Source organism: Ambystoma mexicanum, chromosome 4p, assembly GCF_040938575.1.
Source record: "Ambystoma mexicanum isolate Mex_15411 chromosome 4p, UKY_AmexF1_1, whole genome shotgun sequence".
Lineage (NCBI taxonomy): Eukaryota > Metazoa > Chordata > Amphibia > Caudata > Ambystomatidae > Ambystoma > Ambystoma mexicanum.
Genome location: NC_090927.1, coordinates 811,844,975 through 811,869,363, shown reverse-complemented (window position 1 = coordinate 811,869,363; position 24,389 = coordinate 811,844,975). Strand labels below are relative to the sequence as shown.

Sequence of the window (24,389 nt, the reverse complement as noted above, 5' to 3'; positions counted from 1 at the left end):
GCATGGCACTATTCAATCATTGCAGCCACATCCAATTTGAGAACACACGTGTGTCAGCTCCTGTGAACCAGCTAAGCTGTGTAAGGTGATTTGTAGTCTGGTCGGACAGGTTGATCCTGCCAAAGTGAGAGGACAGGAACAAGAATTGCCATGCCTCTTCTTTGATCTCTTTGTGAGGATAGGTAACGCCCCCATCCACCGACAGCCGTGCAACAGGCAGCAGTTCTGGGCCTAGGCATCAAAAGAGCACAACCATTCAAAGGGAGTAGCCTCATACCAGGGTGTTTCATTTCTAAAGGCCTTTGGTCCTAGTGAGAAGGGAAGTGTCAGGTTAGAGTAGACAGAAGGGCTCTCTACAGTGGAAGAATACTTCCACTATCTTCTTTCTCTTTGCCTCTCTCTACTTCCCATCCCCTCTACATCTCTAGAGCAAAGCACCTACAGTGTGCTGTCAGAAGGACGACGTCCACTTCTTTAAAGAACAGGGATTGGATCAATAAGGGAGGCTAGCTTTAGTCCAATCATCTATGGGCCTTTACCTTAAAAAGAAGGGGTCTCCCACCACTTCTCTGAATCATCTTGGAATCATCTTTTGGACTACAGCCCTTCAAGAAAATATTGTTTTGACCCTGCAGGGAGACTAGTCCTTTCCAGAGTCCCCCTATTGTGAGATGAAGGCAGATGTTCCAAGGGAGAGGCAAGCTCTGCCCCTTAACCATCCCCAGGGACAACTGGAAGTGACCTGCTGCTGGAACAAGACCCGCCTCTCTGCCAACCATAGTGGTACCCAGCACCTCACTGTGTTGAAGGACCCCAGCAGATGTGTGCCAGCCTTCCCCTTGTTTGCGAGCACAAAAAAATGACTCATCTTGTCCATGATCCCCTGGATTGGGACTCACAGAACCATGAGAGCCAAGACAGCCGGGATCCTAGGGTTTTTGCTGTTGAACTGATTCGAGCTGTTATCAAGAACCATTCAACACATTCAAAACACCAGGAACCTCCAGTGCTCTCTTTTGCACTCTCCTGATCTTCGAATCGCTTGTACAGTGCCAAGAAGTCTGATTCAGCACTACTGGACCATCAAGAATTGCAAAAAGGTACTAGACTTCTAATTGCCCCCTAAGCCCATTTTTCGGACCCTAGAGAATGGTTTGGTCACTTTTATCCCTTTTGCACCAAGGAACATCACAGAACATTGTGGTTTTTACTTGCCTTACATCCCGGATTCATTACCCAGAGAGCTGCATCTTGCTATCTGCTTATTCTGCGGTCCTTCAGGGTTGGGATCTGTGTAATATGTTTCTAGTTACTTATTATTGCACATGGTGAGGTTGATTAAAGTATATATTTTCATAGAACCTTGACTGGACGTTCCTTTATTTTGAACTTTTATACTTTGTTGTTCGGGTTGTTACTGAACCACATTCATACCCCTCTTGGGAGTATAGCCTTCCCTCGGCTCACATCAACACAAAAGGTGAAGGAGGTATTTCTGAACAGTGCCTGTTTTCTCTTTACGATTGTGTTGTCTCTTGGCTTGTAGAAGTGTGAGGGCTGAGTAGGCCTCTTAAGCCTCTGCTCATCTTTGTACTCCTGCATGGCAGAAGTCAATTCATCACACTTGATGATCTCAAAATGCATGTACTCTGGGGTCATTTCAGGACTGACAGTGCCAGAAAGAGCTATGAATTCAAATTCATGCATATTTTCAATACACTGGCAGGGGGTTTGAACAGAAATCACGGTTTCATGAGTCACTATCCAACTAACAGACACTCACTTTTCCCACCCATAGAGATGCAAGGATCACAACATTCAGACTGGACACGTTCCATCATTTTTTCCAAAAATCGCACAGGTGCATCCAACTGACACTGCGCCAGCCCCGCCAGACTCTCTAAGGCAAGGAATCGTTGCCAGACTCCCTCCAACCTAGCCCCATTTGCTCTCAAAATGTCCTAGCTCAAAGGCTTCCCAGAGACTTGTCTGAGCCCATCTCAAGTCAAACCTGATATGTGGATGATTGTGCTACCACTGATCTTGCAAATGTACCAGCCTCCCATACAGAGTTTCAACTGTACTGCACCTATCATGACTGACGCTAACCCATCCCCTCCTGCCTTCCTGAGAGCACAAACAGGGTGCACTTTTTTTTGTTTTTCTTTCTTTCTCTTCTCTTCAGTTCCACTGATCACTGCCCCACTTAAGACAGTGTTCCATTTAGACCTTGAAGACTGCACTGTCAACGTCTAATTCATTCCTTGCTGAGTAAAACTATTAATCAGGTTCACAGACAGGTACAGATAGCTGGGTATTTCCAGGAGGGGCTACTTAAGCTGTAATGCTTAAATATTTTTGAAAGGCTTCATTCAATCCGTAACTGAGGAGGTGGTAACATATCACAAAAGATAACAAATAAGCAAAATAAATTACTTTGTTAGCCTAATTCAGGTATTGACGCATTGTCTTCTCTAGAGTCAAGACTCTATTCAACTCTTGGCTAACTTAGTACAAGCTGACTGAACTATATGTTATAGGGCTGCGGTTGCAGCCCTATAATTAAGGTGACAGCGTTCTACATAGTAGTTTCCAAAATTCTATGGCTAATAACTTTTAAGTCACTGGATGGATTTGGAAGAAGTTTTCCGAGAAAAAAAAGTTTGTTATTGGGTTGCCAAATCTGAACATTTTGGTAAAGATTCATTAATATGTTTTTTTAATAACAAAAAAAAAACTGTTTCCAGACATATTCAAGTATGCAATTTGTGAACAGCTGTAACGTAAAATATGCTGAATGGATTTGGACTAAATGAACAATTTGGGCATAAAGCATTGACTTAATTTTCTTGACTGGTTTGGGGTAAATCCGTCCAGTAAATCCGTCCAGTAGTTTGTGAAATATTTGATGTAGGAGGTGCCCCTTGCTTGCAAGGTACTTTGCAGCAGACAGGCTTTTGAGAAACGAAAAGCAGCCACTTCATTTTTTGCTTGATGCGAGCGATTCCCGCGATAATACCGGGGGAAGCTGTGAGGGGTCAGCAATGCAAGGCAGACAACTATTTGATGATAGTCAAAACATGCCATTTTATTAAACTTCTCTGCTGAGGATGTCCCTGCCTAATCAAAGCTAAGGGGAAACACTCACCACAGGATGTCTGGCCCTCACACAAAACAACAAATACACAAAGAAAATATATGGCAATTAAAATAGCATCAACAACATACACGGTTTCTTGATAACCTCTCAATACCATTGGCGAGTCCTTTCCCTAGGATTCAAAGTGAACTCCACTCCTATGTTCAACAATAAAAAGAAACAAGGACATCTTTGACAATAGAATAGTCTTAAATCAGTTCTTGAGGTCTCATTAGATGATATGGGAGAGAAAGAGGCGAGTAGGAGGGAAGAGGGGAGGGAGGCCAAGGGAGGCCTGCTTGTTGTTCTTCGTACCGCTGGTATGATTATTCCAAATGTTATATTTGTTTTTGGTACTAGGCCGACTAGGAGGATTATGCCAATTGTTATTATCACATCTCTCCCCGGGTCTCCCGCTCTCCCAGTTACCTTCCTTGCATTGGAGCTGCATGGCTTGGCGTTCTCCTTCTGGACTTCTCTCTCTTTCATCAGGATGGCTCTCAGGTTTGTTTTTCTTGCTTCTCGAGCAGTAGTTTCGGCACTGAGAGGGACACTCTCTCTCCCCCTTTTTTGGCCACCACCTCTCAGGGCAAGTCTGGCTCTTGCCTCAGTTTCCATCTTGGGCACTGCTCGGCGTGCTTCCTGGTAAGTCATATCAGCACAGAGAGGGATTTCCACTCTTCCCATCTCTCGGCCACCACTCCTCGCTGCAGTGTCCCTCCTGGTACAGCAGTCTGTTTCACAGCATCTCGGTAGGCTGTCTTTGGACCAGTGCTTCCAGGGCACCGGTTCCTCTGTGCTTCTTCCCTTGCTGGCTGTCAGTGTGCTCTCTGGTTAGCCAGCCTCCCTCCTGGAGCTGATTTGAAACTCCCGGGTCTCTCTCTTGGTCACTCTCTCTTCTCCTACTTTTATGACACTGGTCTGAGGCTTCCCTAGCATCCTTTGAGAGTCCTTTCTCACTCTTTTGGCGTACTCTCTACAACTCTGTTGGCTTTCTTTGTTTCAGTACCTAACAGGTACTCCATGACTCCATTGGACCTTCTTCGTCCCAGTAACAGATACTCGTTTTGTTCTGAGACACTACAATAACAAACCTAGGTAATTTCTCTTGTTCCATTCCAACAGAATAATCCTGGTTAGATTGGAATGGGAGTTCCTCATCAGAACGGAATCGGGGGGGGGGGTGAAGTCTCTCTCTGTGAGATCCCGTTTGCCTCTACCGCTAGGGAGGGTATTGCATAGCTGGTTCCCCCCTGTGGAGAAGTGACTGAATCCCTTGATTTGTCACATGACATATTACATATTCAATGCCATATATACACTGTTATAATCTTTGCTCAACGGAGTGAATCACATTTAGGCTTCCGACTAGACTGTGAGAAATACCACCATTTTTATTCATGAACGATGTGATATTATTCTATTGCATGTAATCTAGGTATGATGCAGAACTGCCCATCATGCATGGAAAAAAAAGTAAATATCTTCATTACCTTAGGTGTCTAGAATCTACAAGTACGACGGAAGTCACACTTATTTACTATTGTTGTTGCAAGTGCCACAAGTTCCATAGCAACGTGTAGGCCTTAATTCACAGATTAACTGTATCATTGCATCATCCTGCAGTTCACATCAAGGTCAGAGAGACATCCACATCAGCATGTCCAATTTAACAGGATGTAAAATAAATGTCCTTGTGTCTGTGACTGGCTTGTGTCTTGGCAAACCCTCTTGATTATGCGGATGCATGATTCCCCTTTTTTCACAGGAGCAGTCTAGCACGGTTTCAGCTGGGACTCTACCTCTTGTCAGAGCAACCAATATATGAAGAGTTGTTATGTGAAACTGAAGGCAATGTGGATTACATCACTTAGATGAAACTTGTATTTATTACATATATGCTATGCAACAAATGGAGTGGGGCTTAGCTTCTCCAAACAAGCACTGATAATCATAGGTAGGCTCCATTTAACTGGCAACTTCTCAATCAATACAGAAGGATACATGTTTAACACAAGGAAGGAGGGATGCATGTTTAACTGTGATTAGTTATTGATAAGCACGATAGAGGATTTCAGGAACTAAGAACTCTGTTTTAAGTTAAGGCTTTACTGCGACGGCAATATCTAGACCAGCCAATGCATGGGACTAGATGTAGTTGGTGTAGGCTTGCGTGATGGACTTGAGAGGTGCTCAAGCAGGCCCTGAAGTATGTATTGCTCAAGTAGGTGTTATTGGTAGTCACCAGCCACATGTTGCTAAAGGTGTGCAATTGATCTCCTGTAAATCCTGCATTTGCACTAGATAGGAGAGGGAGACAATGCATCCAACATCTGCAGTCCCCATACAGAAAGAGAATGGATAGCTCATCTCGACAACACACGTGAGCATCTCCAACCGTCCTCCCTCTAGAAAATGTTAATGGAAACACTTACCTGGAAATATAAGACATGGTGAACCAAGAGCAAGCTCGTCAGGCATATCTGTAATCACAGGTGTACATTTTCCTGCAAAAACATAAAAGGGAATACATTAAAATTGTAACCGCAAGTTCACATGCCTTAAAACGCAGAATGGCTTTAAATAGCTAGCAAAAATGAGGCAGGACAATATAGTCCAATATTTTAGAAGGATTCTTTTTAAAACCAACCTTTCTTTTTTTAATTAAAATGTTATCGTTTATATATACATTTTTCAATTTTTCCTTTCCTTTTTCTTTTTATAACACATCATACAACAACAAAAAATTCTTAAATTATACATTCCAAGAACATATCACCAGCACAGCCAAAAAGAAAAAAAAGACAAAAAAAAAAGGGTCAGGACCCCAGGATAAACACAGAAGGTCAGCCTCGACTTACAGAAATGACTTAAAAGAGTTCATTGGATGCACTAGTTAATCCGGTTTCTTATCCAGGTCTAGTATGTTTGTAATGAATTGCGTGAGTGTAAATATAGACTTATTATCTTGGCCGCTCAATAGCTGAGCCCATCTAATGGCAGGCTGTAGTTGTTGCTTTTCAATCCCAAAAAAACTACCAAACACCGCTCTCTTATACTCAAGTGCTGAACAAACCATAATTATGTGGTACAGTGTTTCAGGAACATCTTTAGCCATACAAAATGGACAGTAGCTTTCTGAAGATGGCACTTGCCTATTTACAGTTAACCTTTGACGAGTAGGCAATAAGCTCAGTCTTAGCTTCAAAAACAGGTCGCGTAATTTCGGAACGGGAAATAACCGTAGATATGGAGGTGTTTCATTCATAGCTCTTATATCTGCATCACAGTTAATGTTCATGACGTAATTCGATTTATCTTCGCACGTCGTCAGCCAAGCGTTTCTTTGCACCTTTAGTTTAGCACGCTGGGAGTGATGTGTTAACATTTCTAAAGAGATGTTTTCTTTTATCAATTTTATTTTTAATTGTTTAACCCACAGTTTCAATTTGGTATTATTCATTGCATCATCAGTGCTCCTTGGTATCTGCATAGCTGGGGTTTCGTTATCAGCTAGCACTTTTTGGAGTAGATCCAGTTGTTTCCACTGAACTATCGAATCCAAGGACTGCGTCGCAATTTCATGCCTTATTCGCGGCATTGCAAAGTTCCTCGGTAAGAGAAAGATTTTCTGCCCGAATTTGGCTTCAAGCCTTTGCCAGTTGATATTGGCTGCATTCAGCATGGCTTCGCTGCCATAGGTGATGATAGGTATGACTTTTTGGTGATAGAAAATAATTATGGTTCGTAGAGAACATTTTCCACAGTTTTTGTGTAGCAAACACCCCTGCCGTGCTAGCGACTGTGCTTTTGCTTCTATGTCTGCTGCCCATTCGTTCTCATTCTTGGATTGGTTGATTAAAACCACTAGGTATTTAAAAGGTGTACACTTCTTCCACTGGGTTGTTGGAAATTAGAAATTTAAGGATCTTCTTACTCCCTCGGTGATGCCTTGTCAGAGACATATATTTCATTTTTTTGGTATTGACTGATAACCCATTGATGCTCATAGACTCTTTCTTAGGCCAGAACTAGTTTTGTCCATGAGTATAATGTCGTCAGCATACATTAGCACCGGAGTTGGCATAGAGTTGATTTCTGGCGGGTTGAGAACAAAGTCTTTAATGCTGTCTTCGAAATCTGCCGTGAATAAACAATACAAGGTGGCGGCCAGGCGCCAGCCCTGTTTCAGGCTGTTTCTAGGGTGATCACACCATCCTGGGATAGTTTAACTGCTATCGTTGTATATGAATATAGGAGTTTAATAGGTTCGATTATTTCTGAAGGACACTCCCACGCTGTAAGTTTGGCCCATAGTTTCTGTCTATTTATAGAGTCAAATGCCATTGACAGGTCAACGAAGATTGCATGAACAGTAGACTTTGTTGTGAGAGCTTCATGTTTAATCAGATTTAAAGTAAAGAGGTTAATGTTGGTGCCAACATTGGCAGTGAAGCCCGTCTGTCTTATTGCCAATAGGGTATTTTGTCTGGCCCAAGTCTTCAGTTTTTTTTAAAAGAAACGAGGCAAACAATTTACCCAAAGGGTCGAGCAAGGCTATGGGCCGGTAGTTGACAGGATCTTCGCGGGCTCCCTGCTTAAAGATTGGAATGAGTGTTGCTTTCCTCCATGATGGCGTAATCTGATTTAATTTGTTGATGAGCCTTAACAACTGCTCCATCCAATTAGCCCAAGCCTCAGGTGCTTGTTTTAGCGCTGCATTGGACAACCCATCGGGTCCGGGAGCCCGAGATCCATCAGTTGCTGGATCATTATAAGCATATCTTCGTTTCTCCAGTCGAGATTCCATTTCTGAGGAGTCTTCATCTGGTACGTATCCCATGGTTGTTTTTTATAGACTGGACGTGTGTGTGTGATCCACTTGTCCTCTGCTACATTTGAGACAAGCCGCTGGTGGCATTGGGCATTATTATTCAAGAGATGCCACATATCTCTCGAGTTTCGGTTTCTGAGCATCACCAGCATTGATTCAGCATCATTTTGAACCATTGTCATCAAATGAGATTTTTTCCAATTAATATAACCCTGTTTGGCTTTTTTTATCCGTTGTTTATTTTCAACATTATCCTCTTTCTTCAATAGCCAAATTAATTTAGATAGTGTTCTCTTTTTCATGGCTAGTTCTTGATTGTATTGATGCTTATGGATCAATGACCCCACAGAAAGATTTTCTTTCTGGAAAGGCACCAATAGCCATCCATAGTCCAATTTGTTATGTCCTCTAGCTCTGCATTCTGATAAAGACTGGACAGTATATTTGCTTGTGAATTAGTTTCACTCTAAGCGATTTATTATTGAAATCAAATTGTGTTGCTGGTTACTTATTCCTATGTTGGCCTAGATGGATCCCTTCCATTGTCACCATGTTATGATCACTTTCCAGCGTTGGAATGATTTGAAATTTTATTGTTGAGTGCTGAAGCTGTGTAGACGTGTAAATATAAACAATAATTGCCGCTGATTTACTGCTGCTCCAAGTCGGAATCAAGATGTTTTGGGCATTGGTAGGCTTATTAGTTAGTATCAAGTTTCTAAGTGTTATTTCTTTCTGCCAATTCTGTGCACGTTGTGACAGTTCGTTTTTACTCTTGGTTTGACCTTTGGTATCAAATAAATGAATATTCAAATCTCCACAGATGATCCACTCTAAGTTTGAAAACTTGGCTCCTAATTCGTCAATTGTCAGAAATACGGCATCTATGAAATGTGCGTCATTGATTGCAGCTGGATTCCAATACAAGTTAAAGATGGCAAGGTATGTATCATCTGACCTAGTATTCATTTGCTGGTTTGCTTGTTTTCGGTTGCTCTTTACCTTTGCAATAGAATATTGAACCCAGGGGTTAACATTTATTGATATTATAACAGCCCAATCCAGATCCAATTTAATCAGGGTAATCAGCCCTGCCGAGGGCCGTCCTTGATTTTGTTTTATGGCCGGATTCAAAAAAGTCAAAAAACCATCACAGCAAGGAGGAGCTGAAAACCAATTTTTTTTAAGGCAAATGATTTGAAAAGATGTCAGGACTGGAACTGGTTGTTTAAACAGATGAGCGTGGCCTCTCGTGTTCCACGAACAGTCTTTAATGGTTATGAGTTTTGACTCATTCTCCCTCGACTATGATCACGCTCATCGTCAAATTCACGACGGAAGGGATTTTGCCTTTGATGGTTACTTCTCATGGTATCATCAACCAACCTTTTCATTTTTTCAGCCAAAGAAATAAAGATGAATTGCGTATGTATATCTTGTTAAGAATGCTACACTCATTGCCTTCATTTACAAATCCTTTCAATGTGCCGGCTAATAGAAGTATCATGAACATACTGCAACACTAAGAAGTTGGTCAAAATCATAAAATATGTCATTTGAAACATGTTTTACTGCACTTTAAGCTTACAAATTAAGCAAGAAATAGAATACATTCCCTACACTGTGGTATGTGTTTTGTTTCAATGCAAAAATATTTTGTATCCTATGTCATTGCACAAGAACCCATTCAAAATCCTTCTCCCCACCACCCATCACACTTTTTTGAAACATGGGAATTACAAAGTCTTAAAAATGTCAATGAAACTTTTAACCTAAGTTCAAAACAGTCTACAAAAGTAGTACTTTAAACTAAAATATTTGTTTTTGCATTCATCACGCTTTCCAAATAAACACAATGTAACGTAAGAAAAACAATAACTAAATTAAAAAGAATAGTAAAACAATTTATACTTTAGTTCCTAGTCTTCTGAATACAGCACTAGGTGATTATTGTGTGCATATATGATACATGTTCCAGGTGTGTCAGAGGAGGGACTGACACAGAGCCTGCCTCTCGCTATCTGCACCTCTATCTGGCCATCCACCCTCCATTTCCTATCCAGTGAGTAGCAGGGAGGTAGATCAGATAATAAAATCTCAGATTGTACATACTTATTTGACATGACGGACCTACTTACCACAAAGAATATTTGAGTTTAAGGATGGGTAATGTGGATGGAAGCAAGCCAATGGCACAGTAAGAGCCTACCCTCAATTACCAAAACTGCACCCCTACATTTCAGCTTCCTTGGAGAATTGAAAGGGCCACTGGAGCATCAACACTATGAGAATCCAACACATACTCTGCTCACACCTGCTTTCATCACTATTTTGTTGAAAAGAGCATTAATGCATGATGGGCCCACCTGATGCAATAGGACCATACCTATGCCTTCACCTTCACCCATACCTTTTCATCTCTTTGAGGATGACAATCAGGGATTGCACGGATATGCTCCCTCTTTGTGTAGGCAAACACCATTACTTTTGATATTGAACAAAAGTAGGACACCGGAGTGAACCATCACCTCTCCCCACCTCGGTCCACCAGGGTTTGTCCCTCCCCGCTCAGCCCATACCTAACTATGGGGTATTCAGTTTCCTGGTTGAGCAAGGCTGGAGTGTTTATCGTCCTGAACATGACACACAGGAACCTGAAAGGGTTTTTAATGCTACATGTGGGAGGATTTCGACTTTCCTTCGGCACAGCGATGTGTTCTCAGCCTCCCCTCTCCACACCCTAAGCAGAAAATAGGAATTTTGGTCTGCTAGGGACAGCAAGATGTATCTCACTGTCCAGTGGAACAGTTGAGGGTGTCTCCCAGGTCTAGGGCTGTGCCCGCAGCTATATTCAGCAATAAAGGGATATTCACTCCTATCCTATTGGAGCTGAATGCCAATTACCTGGACCATTTTATGCACTTATTCCATCTGTGCACTTCCATAGCAGCTAACTTTGCTTGGCACTCCACACCCTTGTGGTCAAAGCTCTCAACTCTGGATGCTCTCCCTCATTATCTCATGGTCCCTGCTTCTCTCTATCCTGTGTATTCTCTGAGCAGGCCACCCTTTTTTGGACATCCCTTTTCCTGTGGCCGCATATTGACTGGATGTTATCCCTCCTGGTTCGGCCTTTCATTCTGCTCCCCTGCGTGCTCTCTCAAAACAACCCACAAACTTTCACATTCTTTATAAACATTGTTCAAAATGTGTGTGTCTTGCTTTACCTGTAGACTGCTTCATCTTGTCCAGATGTGGGCCCTGAAGCATATGTCCACAAAACAAGACCACATGAACTGCAGCAGTTGATGCAGTGAGTACATATATGAGTGACAGATGTTGCCCACACTTGCTTCCCGATCAGGCATCTCTCTTGCTGCACATCCAGTTCCTTTGGGGAACTGAAGAATGTTTTTGTTTATTAAACAAATGAATTGTGTCGGATGCACCTGTCCCGAAGCAGAGTGGGATCAAAGGAACAAATGCTTAACTGTTGAAGAACAGGTTTATTTAAAATAAAGCAAATTAACAAGGGGGGCCCTGGGAGTCCCTCTACCGGACATTAGTCCTGGTTACGAGAACCTTACCCAGATTCTTTAGCTCACTATCTTTCCCAGAAGAGAGGTATCCAAACATCCAAACATATCAGTCTTTGTCCTGCCCTGGGGCAGTCCAGCACTGAAATACTAGGCAATTCTCCTCTGAGCAAGAGTACCAACAGCTACCCCAGACACGTGTTTCGGTATGGTTGGACCTCATCAGTAGGGTGGAGCTGTGCCTCTCTAAGAATCGTGAACAGGGGGTCCATGTCTGGATTTCCCTAGTAACTTAGGGTGAGACCCAAAGTAACTTAAATCAAGCAAATTAACAAGGGGGGTCCTGGGAGTCCCTCTGCTGGACATTAGTCCCGCTTACGAGAGCCTTACCCAGATTCTTCAGCTCACTATCTTTCACAGAGGAGAAATATCCAAAACATATCAGTCTTTGTCCTGCCCTGTCCTAAACCCAAAAACAAAATAAAATTGGCCAAAAACAAATGAGAACTTGGCCCACATCTCTTTCCAGAGTCCTAGTACATTCTTATGCTAAACTGTGGGAATTAATGGTATTATTTTACCAGAGGCCATCCATTATTTGTAACCCAGACTATAGGGGCTTCAACTTAAATCTGAATAATTTGTCTGTCTTCTCCATAGAGATCCAACAACAACGTATCTGTAGTAAGTGAAAAGTCTCTCAGGATTCAACAGAGTGGCTCAACAAGGGTAAAACACTTTGTTCTGTTATGTATGTCACGACAATAAAATGTCTAGCTCCTAGTGTCCCAACCTTAAATATAAAATGGGATCAACTTGGCCCAATGTTCTAGAATGGCAATACAAAGTTGCTCTATGTTCAAATAGCCAACTATAACAGTCTTTCCTTAACTAAGGCAGTTGTAGCGGGTTGAAAATAGACGAAAACAAAATATCAATAAATAAACCTTTGGTTTCCCAAATAAAAGAGATTTAAACAGGGTTAGGTGTCTTCCCACGATGCATGCTGTGATGAATCTGATGGTGTCCTCACTTCTTTCCTGGTGGTGACCTTGCCCCATGTGGCCAGGATACGGCATGGCTGATCCTGACCCTCGGGCAGCTATAGGAGGGAATACCACAGGGGGGAGACAAACTCCGGGAGAGTATCAGGGCCCTATAAGACAAGGCATGGCATTGACCTTCCTCTCTTGAGGATACCCTATCCACATCTAATGAGATATTGTTATACCTTCCCTCACCCACCTAGGAAGGGTTCTGAAGACCTTCTAACGAGATCTGTATGTAAGCCATCAAAATCTGACATACTTTCTAAAATTCATGAAAACACCTTTTCAGAATCTACCTACAAGTCATCCAGAGCTGATGTACTCTTAAAGAACGCTTACCCAGACTTTACATGTAAACCATCAAGAATGGACTTCCATTACTGGGACAAGGAAGATGAGCCGAGTATTGCAGAGCAAAGAAGACCAATGATACAAGCTGTGCTCGAGTTGTTGTGAGCGCATGCCTGTGAATGGGAAATTAAAACAGCAGAAGCAGCTGACTGGGGCGCGCTGCTGGAGACAGAGACATGCTTCTCTCGTTACGGACCAAGAGACTATGGGGTTGCAGAGAGTGCCATGGATCCAACCAGCTTGAGAAAGAGGAAAATAAAGCTGACCGTAATAGGGAACACGCTGCAAGAACGCCAGAAGCCGGCGCAGGGCTACTGGGCGTTTGCAGGTGTTGAGAGGCAGCGGTTGCCGTTCCAAAGCCTGTAACAAAGCGAAAGAGCCAGGCAGGAACCGCAAGAGGCAGAGGAACTGAGAAACAAAGGTGGCGAGATGAAAGGAAACACAAAACGACTGCCACAGGCTTGCCGAGGGAAAAACAAAGTACGTCAGCAGGAGCTGGTAAGTCCACGAGAGAGAAGCAGGGACACTGGGGCATATTGGCAGCCATGCCTAATGCAAATAACTGTTAAGAAAGAAAATGAAGTACATGAAAGAGAAAGGGCCAGTGAGCATCTTGTTAAAAGGGAAAACATAACAAAAGTAAGAGACTTTCAAGTTTGCAAGTGTATGAAATACGCACATAAGAAAAGCCCTGGCAGGATAAAATGCCAGACTTACACAGTAGCAGATAAAACAAACCTAAGAGAATATGAAGTTTGGAAGTATGTTCAGAGCTCACATGAGGAAAGTCCTAGCAGGAGAGTATACCAGGCAGTTGCAAGTTTGTGCATTTAGGAAAGTCCTGGCAGGAGAATATACCGGGCAGTTGCAAGTGTGTTCATATAAGAAAGCCGTGGTAAGGAAGCACACCAGGCAAGGACAAACTGAATAGTGTATAAGAAATACATCACCTAAAGGGGTCCTGAGAAGGATATATCAGGACTAGCAAAAAGGCTGTGTGAAACCAAAGAGAAGAGGAGTGTAAACCTGGCAGTAAAGTACACTAGCTATCCTAAAAAGATAAAGAGGAACTGATATATTTGAATATACAACAGAGGGAAGAGAAATCCATGGGAAGGGAACCAACCTCTGGAACAAGGAACTCTTATCCTTCTGGAATGTTTGTGTTAGAGTTACGCATTTTCCTTTTTGAAAATGTATAAGTCACTCAAGGCCAAACACATTACCCTTTTCACCTTAGAGTTTATTTTGTTTGAATGTGAAGGCCAGAACAGTACTTTGGGCAAGAGATGGCATTGCTTTGGGCATTCTGATGTTGACAGACCCTTAGGCTTTGGTCTGAGAAAGGGATGTCCTGGCCAGACGAATGCTTGACTGCCGACTCAAAGAGCTGGTGTGCACAGCTTCCTTCCACTGATGAGTCTTCTTTCTTACTTAGATATGTGAAGAATCCTGCGGATTCCTCACTAAAACCCTGCCTAAAGTCTCCTCCCAGGTGGCATGGGGAAGGCATACGCTTCCTGATCCTAACACTGGGGGCTGTATACTGTGGAAGAATCACTTGGGTGGAGAGAAGGCTCAGGGTAGTGAGGAGATTCCGTGGGATGAGACACAGTATTGATCCTCCGATTGGGAGATTCTTACCATTTTGCCAAAAGAGGTTATGGCTTATTGTCATTCTAATGTGTCTCAATCTCATATTAAATCTTAGGTTGTGAACTCTATGGTTGTAACATCAAAGCACGCTATGCCAAGGGAAAGAGACTTTCTGTATTTAAAACTAAAAGATTTTGGAAATGTCTTCTCTAAACCATCTTCGTCTGTAAAAGTTAAAACTCACAGCCCCTCTGTTAAAACTATTACGGGAATTCAATCTATACTTATAAAGAATCAAGAAATTGAAAAACCTAACTTTATTGAAAAAAACTAAATGTCCCAGAATCCTAGAGGAACTGAGATGAGGAAGAGGACTGAAGAGGCATGTAGATGTAGTGGTCAGGCAATTAAGCCTAGTAGCCATTTAAGAAGTCATTCAATTGAAGCTAATGGCTCACACTTGATGGCTGTTATCAAACCTGTGAGGCAATACAGGCCACCGAAGGGAAAGCAGGAGAGGAAGAAGGGGCTGGAGCAGGAGTGGGAAGGCTGGCAGTAGTAGTAGTAGTAGAGGAGAAGCACAAGGCTGGAAAGTCACGAGGAAGTGGGAGCACAGAAGGGATGCCGGAACGTGGAGACAGCAGATTTCATATGCAAGTAAGGATAGGGTCCTGTGTTTCCAAAACCTTTTTTGCAGAGACTGCGCAGAGGAATATGTCCTGGAAGTGAAGTTTTCCCCATGTGAGCCGAGTTGCTGTGATTGCAAAGCTGTGACTATGCAGGAGCCCAAAGCCAGAAGCAGAATGCAAGCCGAGGAGCTTGGGAGTAAAAGAAACTCCCAATTAAGGTAGCCTGTACTGGAGACACCCGTGCTGGAGAAGGGTGTGGTCCCACATGAGCCAAAAGTAGTAGGAGTGGTCGAGGAAGTCAGGCAAGCAGAGCAACCAGCAACCGTAGCGTCCCTGAAGCCGAAGAGGGAAGCACAGCATTAAGATTAACTACACAAGCATTGCCGGTAACTGTAGCCAGCTCCGAAGTAACTTGCATAACATTTAAAGCGAGAAAAAGTTGTAGGAAAGCTGAATGGGAAGACAGAAAGGCATACATATCTAAAAGGTAGATGAAAATTCCAAGTTTAAGAAGGGGTGATTTGCGCAGGTCAGGCAACAACTATGTAGGGATCATTTGCATAGTTTGGGGAAAAATTGGAAAAATGACAGAAAGAAATAAAAGTGTGTGGTGGACATGGTAGGCCCGGTAAGGCAATGGCTTCTGTGAATTTTGAGAAAAGCAATGCTCCGCTCTAGTTAGGAAATCACACATTTTTCATAATGTTTCACAAAACAACCAATACCACAAGCCAAAAACAGAGGCATGGTATACAGGATTTTGATCCTTATGGCCTAAACAGACGTATTTAGCATGTGTAAATAAACAAAAAAAAATGTGGTGAGGAAGGGCAAGCATACATTTTTTGAAAGAGCACAGGCAGGCCTTTTGAAGGGTAGGTGACTTGTGCAGGTTACAAAAGCGTACAATACCTAAAGCAGCGACTAAATGTGGGTCACATTTGGGAAATGAAAGGGTTGTGTTACAAAGTACAGCAGCAAATGTATGCAAATGCTATGAATACCAAGTGAACACAGCAAATGTCCTACCTTCCCACATTCCCACAGGTGGCCCGACGACAACCGTACCTCAAATGTGTGGGTGCACATACCTCGGCGCAAAGGGAAAAGGCTAAAGCACTGGTAACCCCAAGTCTTTCGGCAGAGCTGCTTTTGAGGGATTTTTCTCTTGTGGACAATCTACAGATTTGGGCCTAGGGTGTCAAAGCCACCATGGAAAACAGGGAACCCCATGCATTTCCGAAAAGAAGACACTCGTGGGGCTCCACATAGGTCTGACTTGTGTGAATCGTCCCAGAATTTATTACCCACAATCCCTGGCAAAGTCTGAAATTGGTCAAAAAACCCACAATTTTCAGACATTTCCCCCTGCCAACCCACCAAAACAAGCCAGCAACCACACATGTCCTACCTTCCCGCGTTTCCACAGGTGTCCCGATGAAAACGGTACCTCACATGTGTGGGTGCACCTACCTGGGTGCAAGGTGAAAAGGCTAAACCACTGGTAACCCCTACTCTTTCAGCAAAGCAGATTTTGCTGTTGTGGACAACCTTCAGATTTGGGCCTGGGATGTTGCAGCCACCAAGGAAAACAGGTAACCCCATGCATTTCCAAAAATGAAGACACCCGTGTGAATCCACAGAGGTCTGACTTGCGCAAATCGCCCCAGAATGTACTACCCACAATGACCGGCAAAGTCCAAAATTTGGCAAAACCCCCCCACAATTTTCAGATATTTCCACCTGCCAACCCACTGAAACACACCGCCAACAACACATGTCCTACCTTCCCACGTTCCCAGAGGTGTCCCGATGAAAACGGTACCTCACATGAGTGGGTGCACCTAACTGTGCACAAAGGGAAAAGGCTAAACCACTGGTAACCCCAAGTCTTTCGGCAGAGCAGATTTTGCAGGATTTTGCTCTTGTGGACAACCTACAGATTTAGGCCTAGGGTGTCGAAGCCACCAAGGAAAACAGGGAACCCCATGCATTTCCGAAAAAGAATACACCTGTGGGAATCCACAGAGGTATGACTTGTGCGAATTGCCCCAGAATTTATCACCCATAAACCCCTGCAAAGTCCAAAATTTGGTGAAAAAACACAATTTTCATACATTTCCCACCGCCAGCCCACTGAAACATGCTGCCAACACCACATGTCCTACCTTCCGCATTCCCACAGGTGTCCCGACGAAAATGGTACCTCACATGTGTGGGTTCACCTACCTAGGTGCAAAGGGAAAATGCTAAACAACTGCTGTCCCCCAAAGGGTTTGGGGAGCCAACCTAAAGATTTGGGCCTGGATATGCATGGGGCAAGAACCCCATGCATTTCCAAAAAGAAGACAACCGTGGGAATCCACAGAGGTCTGACTTGGGCAAATCGCCATTGAATTTTCCTCTGACCGAAACCGATTACATCAGGAAAGAGGATCTCTGGGTGTTGATGAAGTTTCCCAAAATGTTCTGAATACAAGATGGCTTGTTGTTACGGAGATCCATCTCTGGATGTGACCAGTACGTGGTACCTACCTCATTCCGAAGCCTGATGCTAAGTCAGGCCCATGACGCGTGCAAAGCCGGTCATCGGGGGTTTCATACTACTCTGAAAATCTTGTGAGAGGTCGCATACTGGCCACACATAGGTCAGGACCTCGAACAATACTTGAAGGGGTGTCTTGTGTGTGCGCATTTTCAGCCAAGTTCGCTCACACACCAAGCTCCCCTCCAGAAAAGGGGGATGACACTGCCTTGGTCAAATTTACAAGTACATTTCATCGGGCCCGTGATTCGCTCCTCTAGAGGAAATAAGTACATGTTAACGGTAATGTGCTAGTTTATCAAATGGGTGGAATGTCTGCCGGCCCCAAATTGCAAGGCAGAAACAGCAGCAGCCCTGATGATCAACCACATCTTCTCGCATTTTGGCCTTCCCCAAAAGATTGAGTTGGACTGAGGAAGTCACTTCACTAGTGAGGGGATGACAAAGATGTGGAAGATACTTGGGGTAAAGAGAAAACTCCATATTGCCTACCACCCAGCCTCTAGTGGGGGAGTTGAGAGGTACAATAAAATGATTGTGGGCATCCTAAAGAAGTTTGTGGTGTTTTATTTTTATTTATTTGGTTTGGCTGATAAAATCAACCTTTCAAATACAACAATATAGAAAAATTACAATTTAAAAATCTTTCCAATTTGAATTCCTAAAACATTTACTTCATGAGACGCATTTTTAAACACACTAATATGCAATTAGGATAACAATAAGGAGATAACATTAGTTCAAAAATTTAGTATACTTAGGTCAAAATGGTTAAATGCTAAGTAGTTAGTCATTCAATTTCATTGTCCGCATTTGGTAAAATGGTGCTTAAATATTGCGTTATTGCCACTCTGATTGGTAATTTCTTGCTTCTGAATAGTTTAATCCATATTTCATTTTCATCCATTGGGGTGTAAACACATAATAGGTTAGTAAAATAGATATTCCTTATTGAAATTAGAGCTGGGCAGCTCACTATTAAGTGCTGTAGAGTTTCACAAGAATTCATGTTTTGACAAAATCGACAATAAATTGATTCCTTAGGAGCAATGCCTCTCCTCACCAATATTTCCATTGTCGGTAGAAGATTAAACCTAAACATAGATGTAAATGTCTAATGTTTGGCGAGGGGAATTTAACCAGATAATCTGCCATTGTCCGTAATCTTTTTGGCCTGAACCACCGTTCATTAAAGTCCTTGTAAATGCAGCATTTAGCGGTGTTGCATATCCAATTATACTGGAATAACTTTAACTTGGCTCGGTCAGGGTTCGTTAGCAGTGTTTCAAGAGATATGGATGCATCGGCTAGGACATTTCGGAAGTTTCAAAACGGACCTCCAAAATCGTGCTTCGCATAGATCCCATATATTACTGTTCATTGGCATTTTAGCATCAACTCCATACAGTAAAATTGGCACCACTTTTGCCTGATAAAACGCCATGATGTGACTATATGAGAATTTACCATAATTATACACTAGTATGTTAGCCTGAGATTTCAGTGTGTTCAGTTTTAAATTCAAAGAGGCAATATCGGCAGTTTCACTAGTGGTGTTGTAGATGGTTAAACCTAAATATTTATAGTTTGTAACATTCATTAATGAAACTTTGTGTAGATGCCACTTATGTTTTTTCCCATAGGAAGTGTTTCTAATTTTTTGACTAACGACAACTTGTGTTTTCTCTAAGTTGATGATAAGGTTATTTTTGGATAACTTGTCCAATAAGTTTTGTAACCCACTTGGGGTCTGTGACAAAAGGACTATGTCGTCCGCATACAACATCCAAGATATACATTGATGGCCTAGTTTTGGAGCATCACTAACGATGTCTGCAAAAGATTCTCCAAGATCAAGGATGAACAAATTGAACAAAAAAGAAGCAAGGATACAGCCTTGCTTAAGTCCTCGCCCTGTAAGAATCATTTTAGAAAGTAACCCTTCCATTGTAAGCCGGATTTGTATCGAAGTGTTGGTATGAAGTTGTTTTACAATAGATATAAGAGACGAAGGACACACAAAGCAAGTTAATTTCTGATAAAGTAAATTACGATCAATTGAATCAAATGCAACCCGGTAGTCAATAAATGCCAAGTATAGTAGTTCACTGCGGGCTGTACACTGAGATTTTAACATATTCAATGTGATAATGTTTGGTGCTGTTCCTAAACCTGACACAAACCCAGCTTGAAATGGGTCCCTTCTCCTTAAAGTCAATGCCCAATTATTTAAATCTCTGAGTACAATACGATTGAAGATTTTTCCTGTGGCATCCAACAAGGCGATGGGTCTATAACTTGCAGGGTCGGATCTATTACCTTTTTTATAAATTGGAAGTATGATTGAATGTCTCCATGAATCAGGTATTAGTTGCCTCCGAATAATATTTGAAAAGATGTTATGTAATATTTCAGACTAGATTTCCGGATGTTGCTTTAACATAAAGTTCGAAATTCCATCAGGGACTGGAGCTCATGATGGACTTGCCTTGTTAATGAAAAATAAAATATCATCTTCATCAAATGTTAGAGAAAACGTATCAGTTAGTTGTGGCACTCTTTGCATAAAGGGGCTCGAACATGGCAGATATAAGTTTGTAAAGTGATTCACCCAAGCCTGTTCTGACACATTAGTAGACTGATAGCTAATTTGATGGCCTGCAGTTGTCTGATTGATGACTGACCAAATTTGTGATGTGTTCTTTCCGGCTAACACACTCAACATATTTGAGCTATCATTTTGGAATAAGACCGTTTTGTGTGTTCTTAGCCAGTTCTTGTATTTCGTCCTTAATTGAATAAGGACCGTATATATTTTATTTAGCTGCAGTCTCAAGGCTTGTCGTTTCTCTAAACGAAAATGTCCTTTTTACGGCTTCCACTTCCCTATCAAATATATGTGTGGTTTGTCTAGAGAATACCTTTGGTTTGTTCATTTTATACTGAAAGAGTTGCATTAAATTATGATAAGGAGTTTGATGCCGTTGACCTGCCTTCGTTTCAGTCAAGTGCGTTGCATAAAAATGATTAAATCTTTTCAAAGATGTTGCATTCCAACATAATCTATTACCACCAGGATTAACTGTTATGAAATCTAAAGTACTTTGAGCTACCGGAGTATCTGCTAATTCAATTACATTCCAATACATTGAGAGGCTGTTATGATCACTCAGGGTTGTTGGATTTATTTTGAAATCAGACACTTCAGAAATAAAAGGTTTGTTCACATAAATGTAATCAATTATGGCCGAGGTATTACCTCTGTGCCACATTGGTTGTGGAGGCATATCACTAACAAATGAACCGTTTAACATTTGGAAGTTATGCGTGTCAATGAAGTGATTCCATAGTGATAGTCTGCTACTGTACTTGTTTTGATCAAAATAATGCAAGTTTAAATCTCCTGTTATGATGACATATATAACGGTCTTATCGAGATATACTAGGTCCATTAGGGAATCCATGTCTCTCATGAATAAATGGTTGGAAATACCAGCTGGGTTCCAATATACATTTATCAGGGCGTATGATATGTTGGCAACCTTTAGCTTTATCATTTGTATGAACAGGTTTGGATAGGACCAATCTTCGGATGTGAATAACAGATCTTGTTTGACAGCTATAAGGAGCCCTGATGTTGGTCTTCCTTGATTGAGATTTTGGGCTAGATTCAAATGGATATTATATTTATCCCAGGTGGGGACAATAGTAAGCCATGTTTCTTGAAATGTGGCTATATCAACATTGTCAAGGCTTGTGTCAAAATTATCTAAAAGATGGCGGAACCCTCTTGTATTCCAACTGGTCAGAGAGACACGAGTTCACTTCATGGATTGACCTAGTTAATGCATATTCTGATTCTGATGACATATGCAAGTTATTCCGGCTCGTTCTTCAGAGATTTGGGTGAGACTCTTTGCATTGTCCTTTCCATGGGTAACTACAGAGAGTGAAGGACTTATTGTAGGAACTTTAGATGGAAGTTGATTCACTTCAATAATAAATCCCAGATCATAAAGATGATTTTTGGCTGACCATATTGTGTTGACAACCACTCTGGAATTAAGTTTGTGGTGGACTCTAGGCATAGTTGGGACATCCGACTACCGCTTGTCCTGAAGGCCATCAGGTCTACACCATCTTCTGTGACAAAAATGTCTCCATTCGAGCTAATGACTGGACGAAAAAAATGCTGCTACCTCAGCATCTGGTCTACAAAATGCAAGAGCAGTCCCTGATCAACGCGTCCACGACACATGAATATATTGAAAATCTGAGAAAACACCTTCAGCATGCTTTTGCGTATGCTCAACGGAATCTGGAAAAATCAGCAGAGGGGATGAAAACTCACTATGATTTAAAGACCACTAAAAAAGAATATCAAGTAGGGGACAGGGTCTACTTGTACAATATTCAGAGAAACCAGACCAAGGAGCAGAAGTTCCTTCCCTCCTGGTACGGCCACTTTGAAATTGTAGTTATATTTTCACCTGTCGCCTATAAGAGCCGCATACCTAAGGAGAACAAACGGAAGAGAAATGGGTGCACAACAATCAGTTGAAGTGCTGTCATCCCAGGCAGAACTTGTGACTGATTGAGCCCAGGAATCCTCCAAGGAGTAAAGATAAGGAATTGGAACCCGGAAAAAGAAAATCATACATTTACAGGTAGTAGAACAATCATTCTTATTTTGAAATGTGTATTGATAATAGATATGAAAAAACAAAAAGGTATTTGTGATGGATAGTAGAACAGAAGTGTGTTGGCAAGGTCTATGTCTGGAAAATGTGTGTGCAAATGTATAGTTTGTATGTGTCTCTCCTGCTGTTTTGTTGTCCATTTTCACATCCCTACCTGGCAAATGGGTATTAAATGACATACTTAATGTCTCCGTTCTTCTTGGCAGATCTGTAAACTCCTTGCCTCTACAGGCCGGAGAGGACCCGCCGGAAGGGGAGAGGGCCAGGACCCACAACCTAAGGGAAAAATCTAAATCCAAAGAGAGTGGGTGCGAACCAGTGCACCACTCCATTAGGAACAGGAATAGAGTAGATGCACTCTGAGGGAGAGTCCTGGAATGAACCCCAGAGCTGGCGTGCTCTAAAGGGAATCCCTGGGACAAATCCAGGCCCTCATCAAATGAACACCCCACTCTCTCTTATCTCTTCTCTCTAAATAAAGTACCAAAGAACTAGGAGGGGGGATTAGTGGGATAAAATAGCCCTGAAGCACATAACTAAAGGCCGGAGTCAGTATGAGGGCTTCCCAAAATGAAAGGCCTGCAATGGAATAATGTGCAAATTGAGGCCCTGCAATTGCAAAGTGAAAAGGAGCAAAATGAGGTGTCCAAACTTGGAGATGCCTAAAAATGTTCATTGCCTCCTCGAAGGGAAAGACCAATGGGATAATTTCCCAAAGTATGAGAAAGCTGAAATAATATCCTCCAGAACTACCATCCACAGAACCCTTAATGGTATGGCAGCATTGTAAGCTACAGTTACTGTGAAGCAGAATGCATTTCAGCAGAATGATTAAAGAAAATGTGTGAATCTGTGTTTCCTTTTCAGTTAAAGACATGCTCCTCAAAATGTATGCAAAACTGTCAACATAAGAGTTTGGTTCCTGTCATGTTGGGAGCCTGATCTGGGTTAAACTGCTGCAGTCAAATTAATGTCTTTTCCATGGCTGAGATTACAAAAGACATTTCGATTTTGCCTTTAGGTAACACTTTGCATCAAAGCCGTGAAAAGTATAACTATGTTGCCCACATGTAACCACTGTATGCAGGGAACAGCGTTGCAGTGATATTTTAATATATTAATGGAGTGCATTTCCAGAGTTCATGTCAAATTAAAATGCAAGCTCAAGGCAATTTCAGCAGAGAAGGAAAGGTTAAGGGAATTGCTTGCCATTAAGTTTCGTTTCTTCCAAGTGTGAAACCAGCTTTTCCAAGCCTGTTGCCAGGGGGATGACAGGAGTAATTCTCTTGCCCTCCAGGTTTTATGACCAGAATCCACTTAGGGCCACCATAAAACTTGCCTTAGCTGGCAGCTAGACCTTTGAATCTCTTGGAATGTGTCCTAATCTCAACACAGGACCCCTCTTGACGTCACAGCCACACATGGCAAAGGTGGGGGCAGGTATATGGAGGAAGTTGATTTCCCTTTGTGTAAAATTGAGAGACATGCTTTTCATCGTGTAATATCCATCCCAAAATATCCATATTTGGATTTCTGAAAAGCTGCCCACAAGCCACATCTGGTTGGGCGAAAACGATTTTGGTGACACCAACATACCAAAAGTTATACTAAAACAATTGATAGTGACCTCTGCAGAAATGTGACAATCATAAACATTTTAGAAAATGTTTAACAGGCAATAAATATCCCACCCACCGAACGCTAGATTTTTCAAGAATATAATTGGGTAGTAGATGAGGAAAAAATCCAACGCTGCCATAGAATAACCTACAAACTTCTAGGTAGCATCATTTGATTCACAGAAAAATATATAGTGTCTGAAAATGCTGTCATATGTGGCATAACATGATGAGAAAGGGCATTTGTCATTATGATATGATATGGCATTTACAACGCGCCTATACACAAGTGTTTCAAGGCGCCACGAGGCAAGGGAGGGGGAACAGAGGGAAGACAGACAACGATCTTACTAGGCCAGGTGTCATTCAGATCGCGCAAGTGCAAGGAAAA

General features: G+C 42.1%; 1 protein-coding gene across 4 annotated transcripts in view; it reads right to left on the bottom strand.

Moving 5' to 3' along the window:
* LOC138453478 (uncharacterized) overlaps window positions 1-24,389 on the bottom strand; it is a 1,096,265-nt gene that overhangs the window by 1,041,381 nt on the left and 30,495 nt on the right. For all 4 annotated transcript variants that reach the window (XM_069606374.1, XM_069606376.1, XM_069606373.1 and 1 more), the window contains exon 2: window positions 5,575-5,646. In XM_069606374.1, coding sequence (XP_069462475.1) covers window positions 5,575-5,646 — 72 coding nt within the window. The remainder of the gene's footprint in view (window positions 1-5,574; window positions 5,647-24,389) is intronic.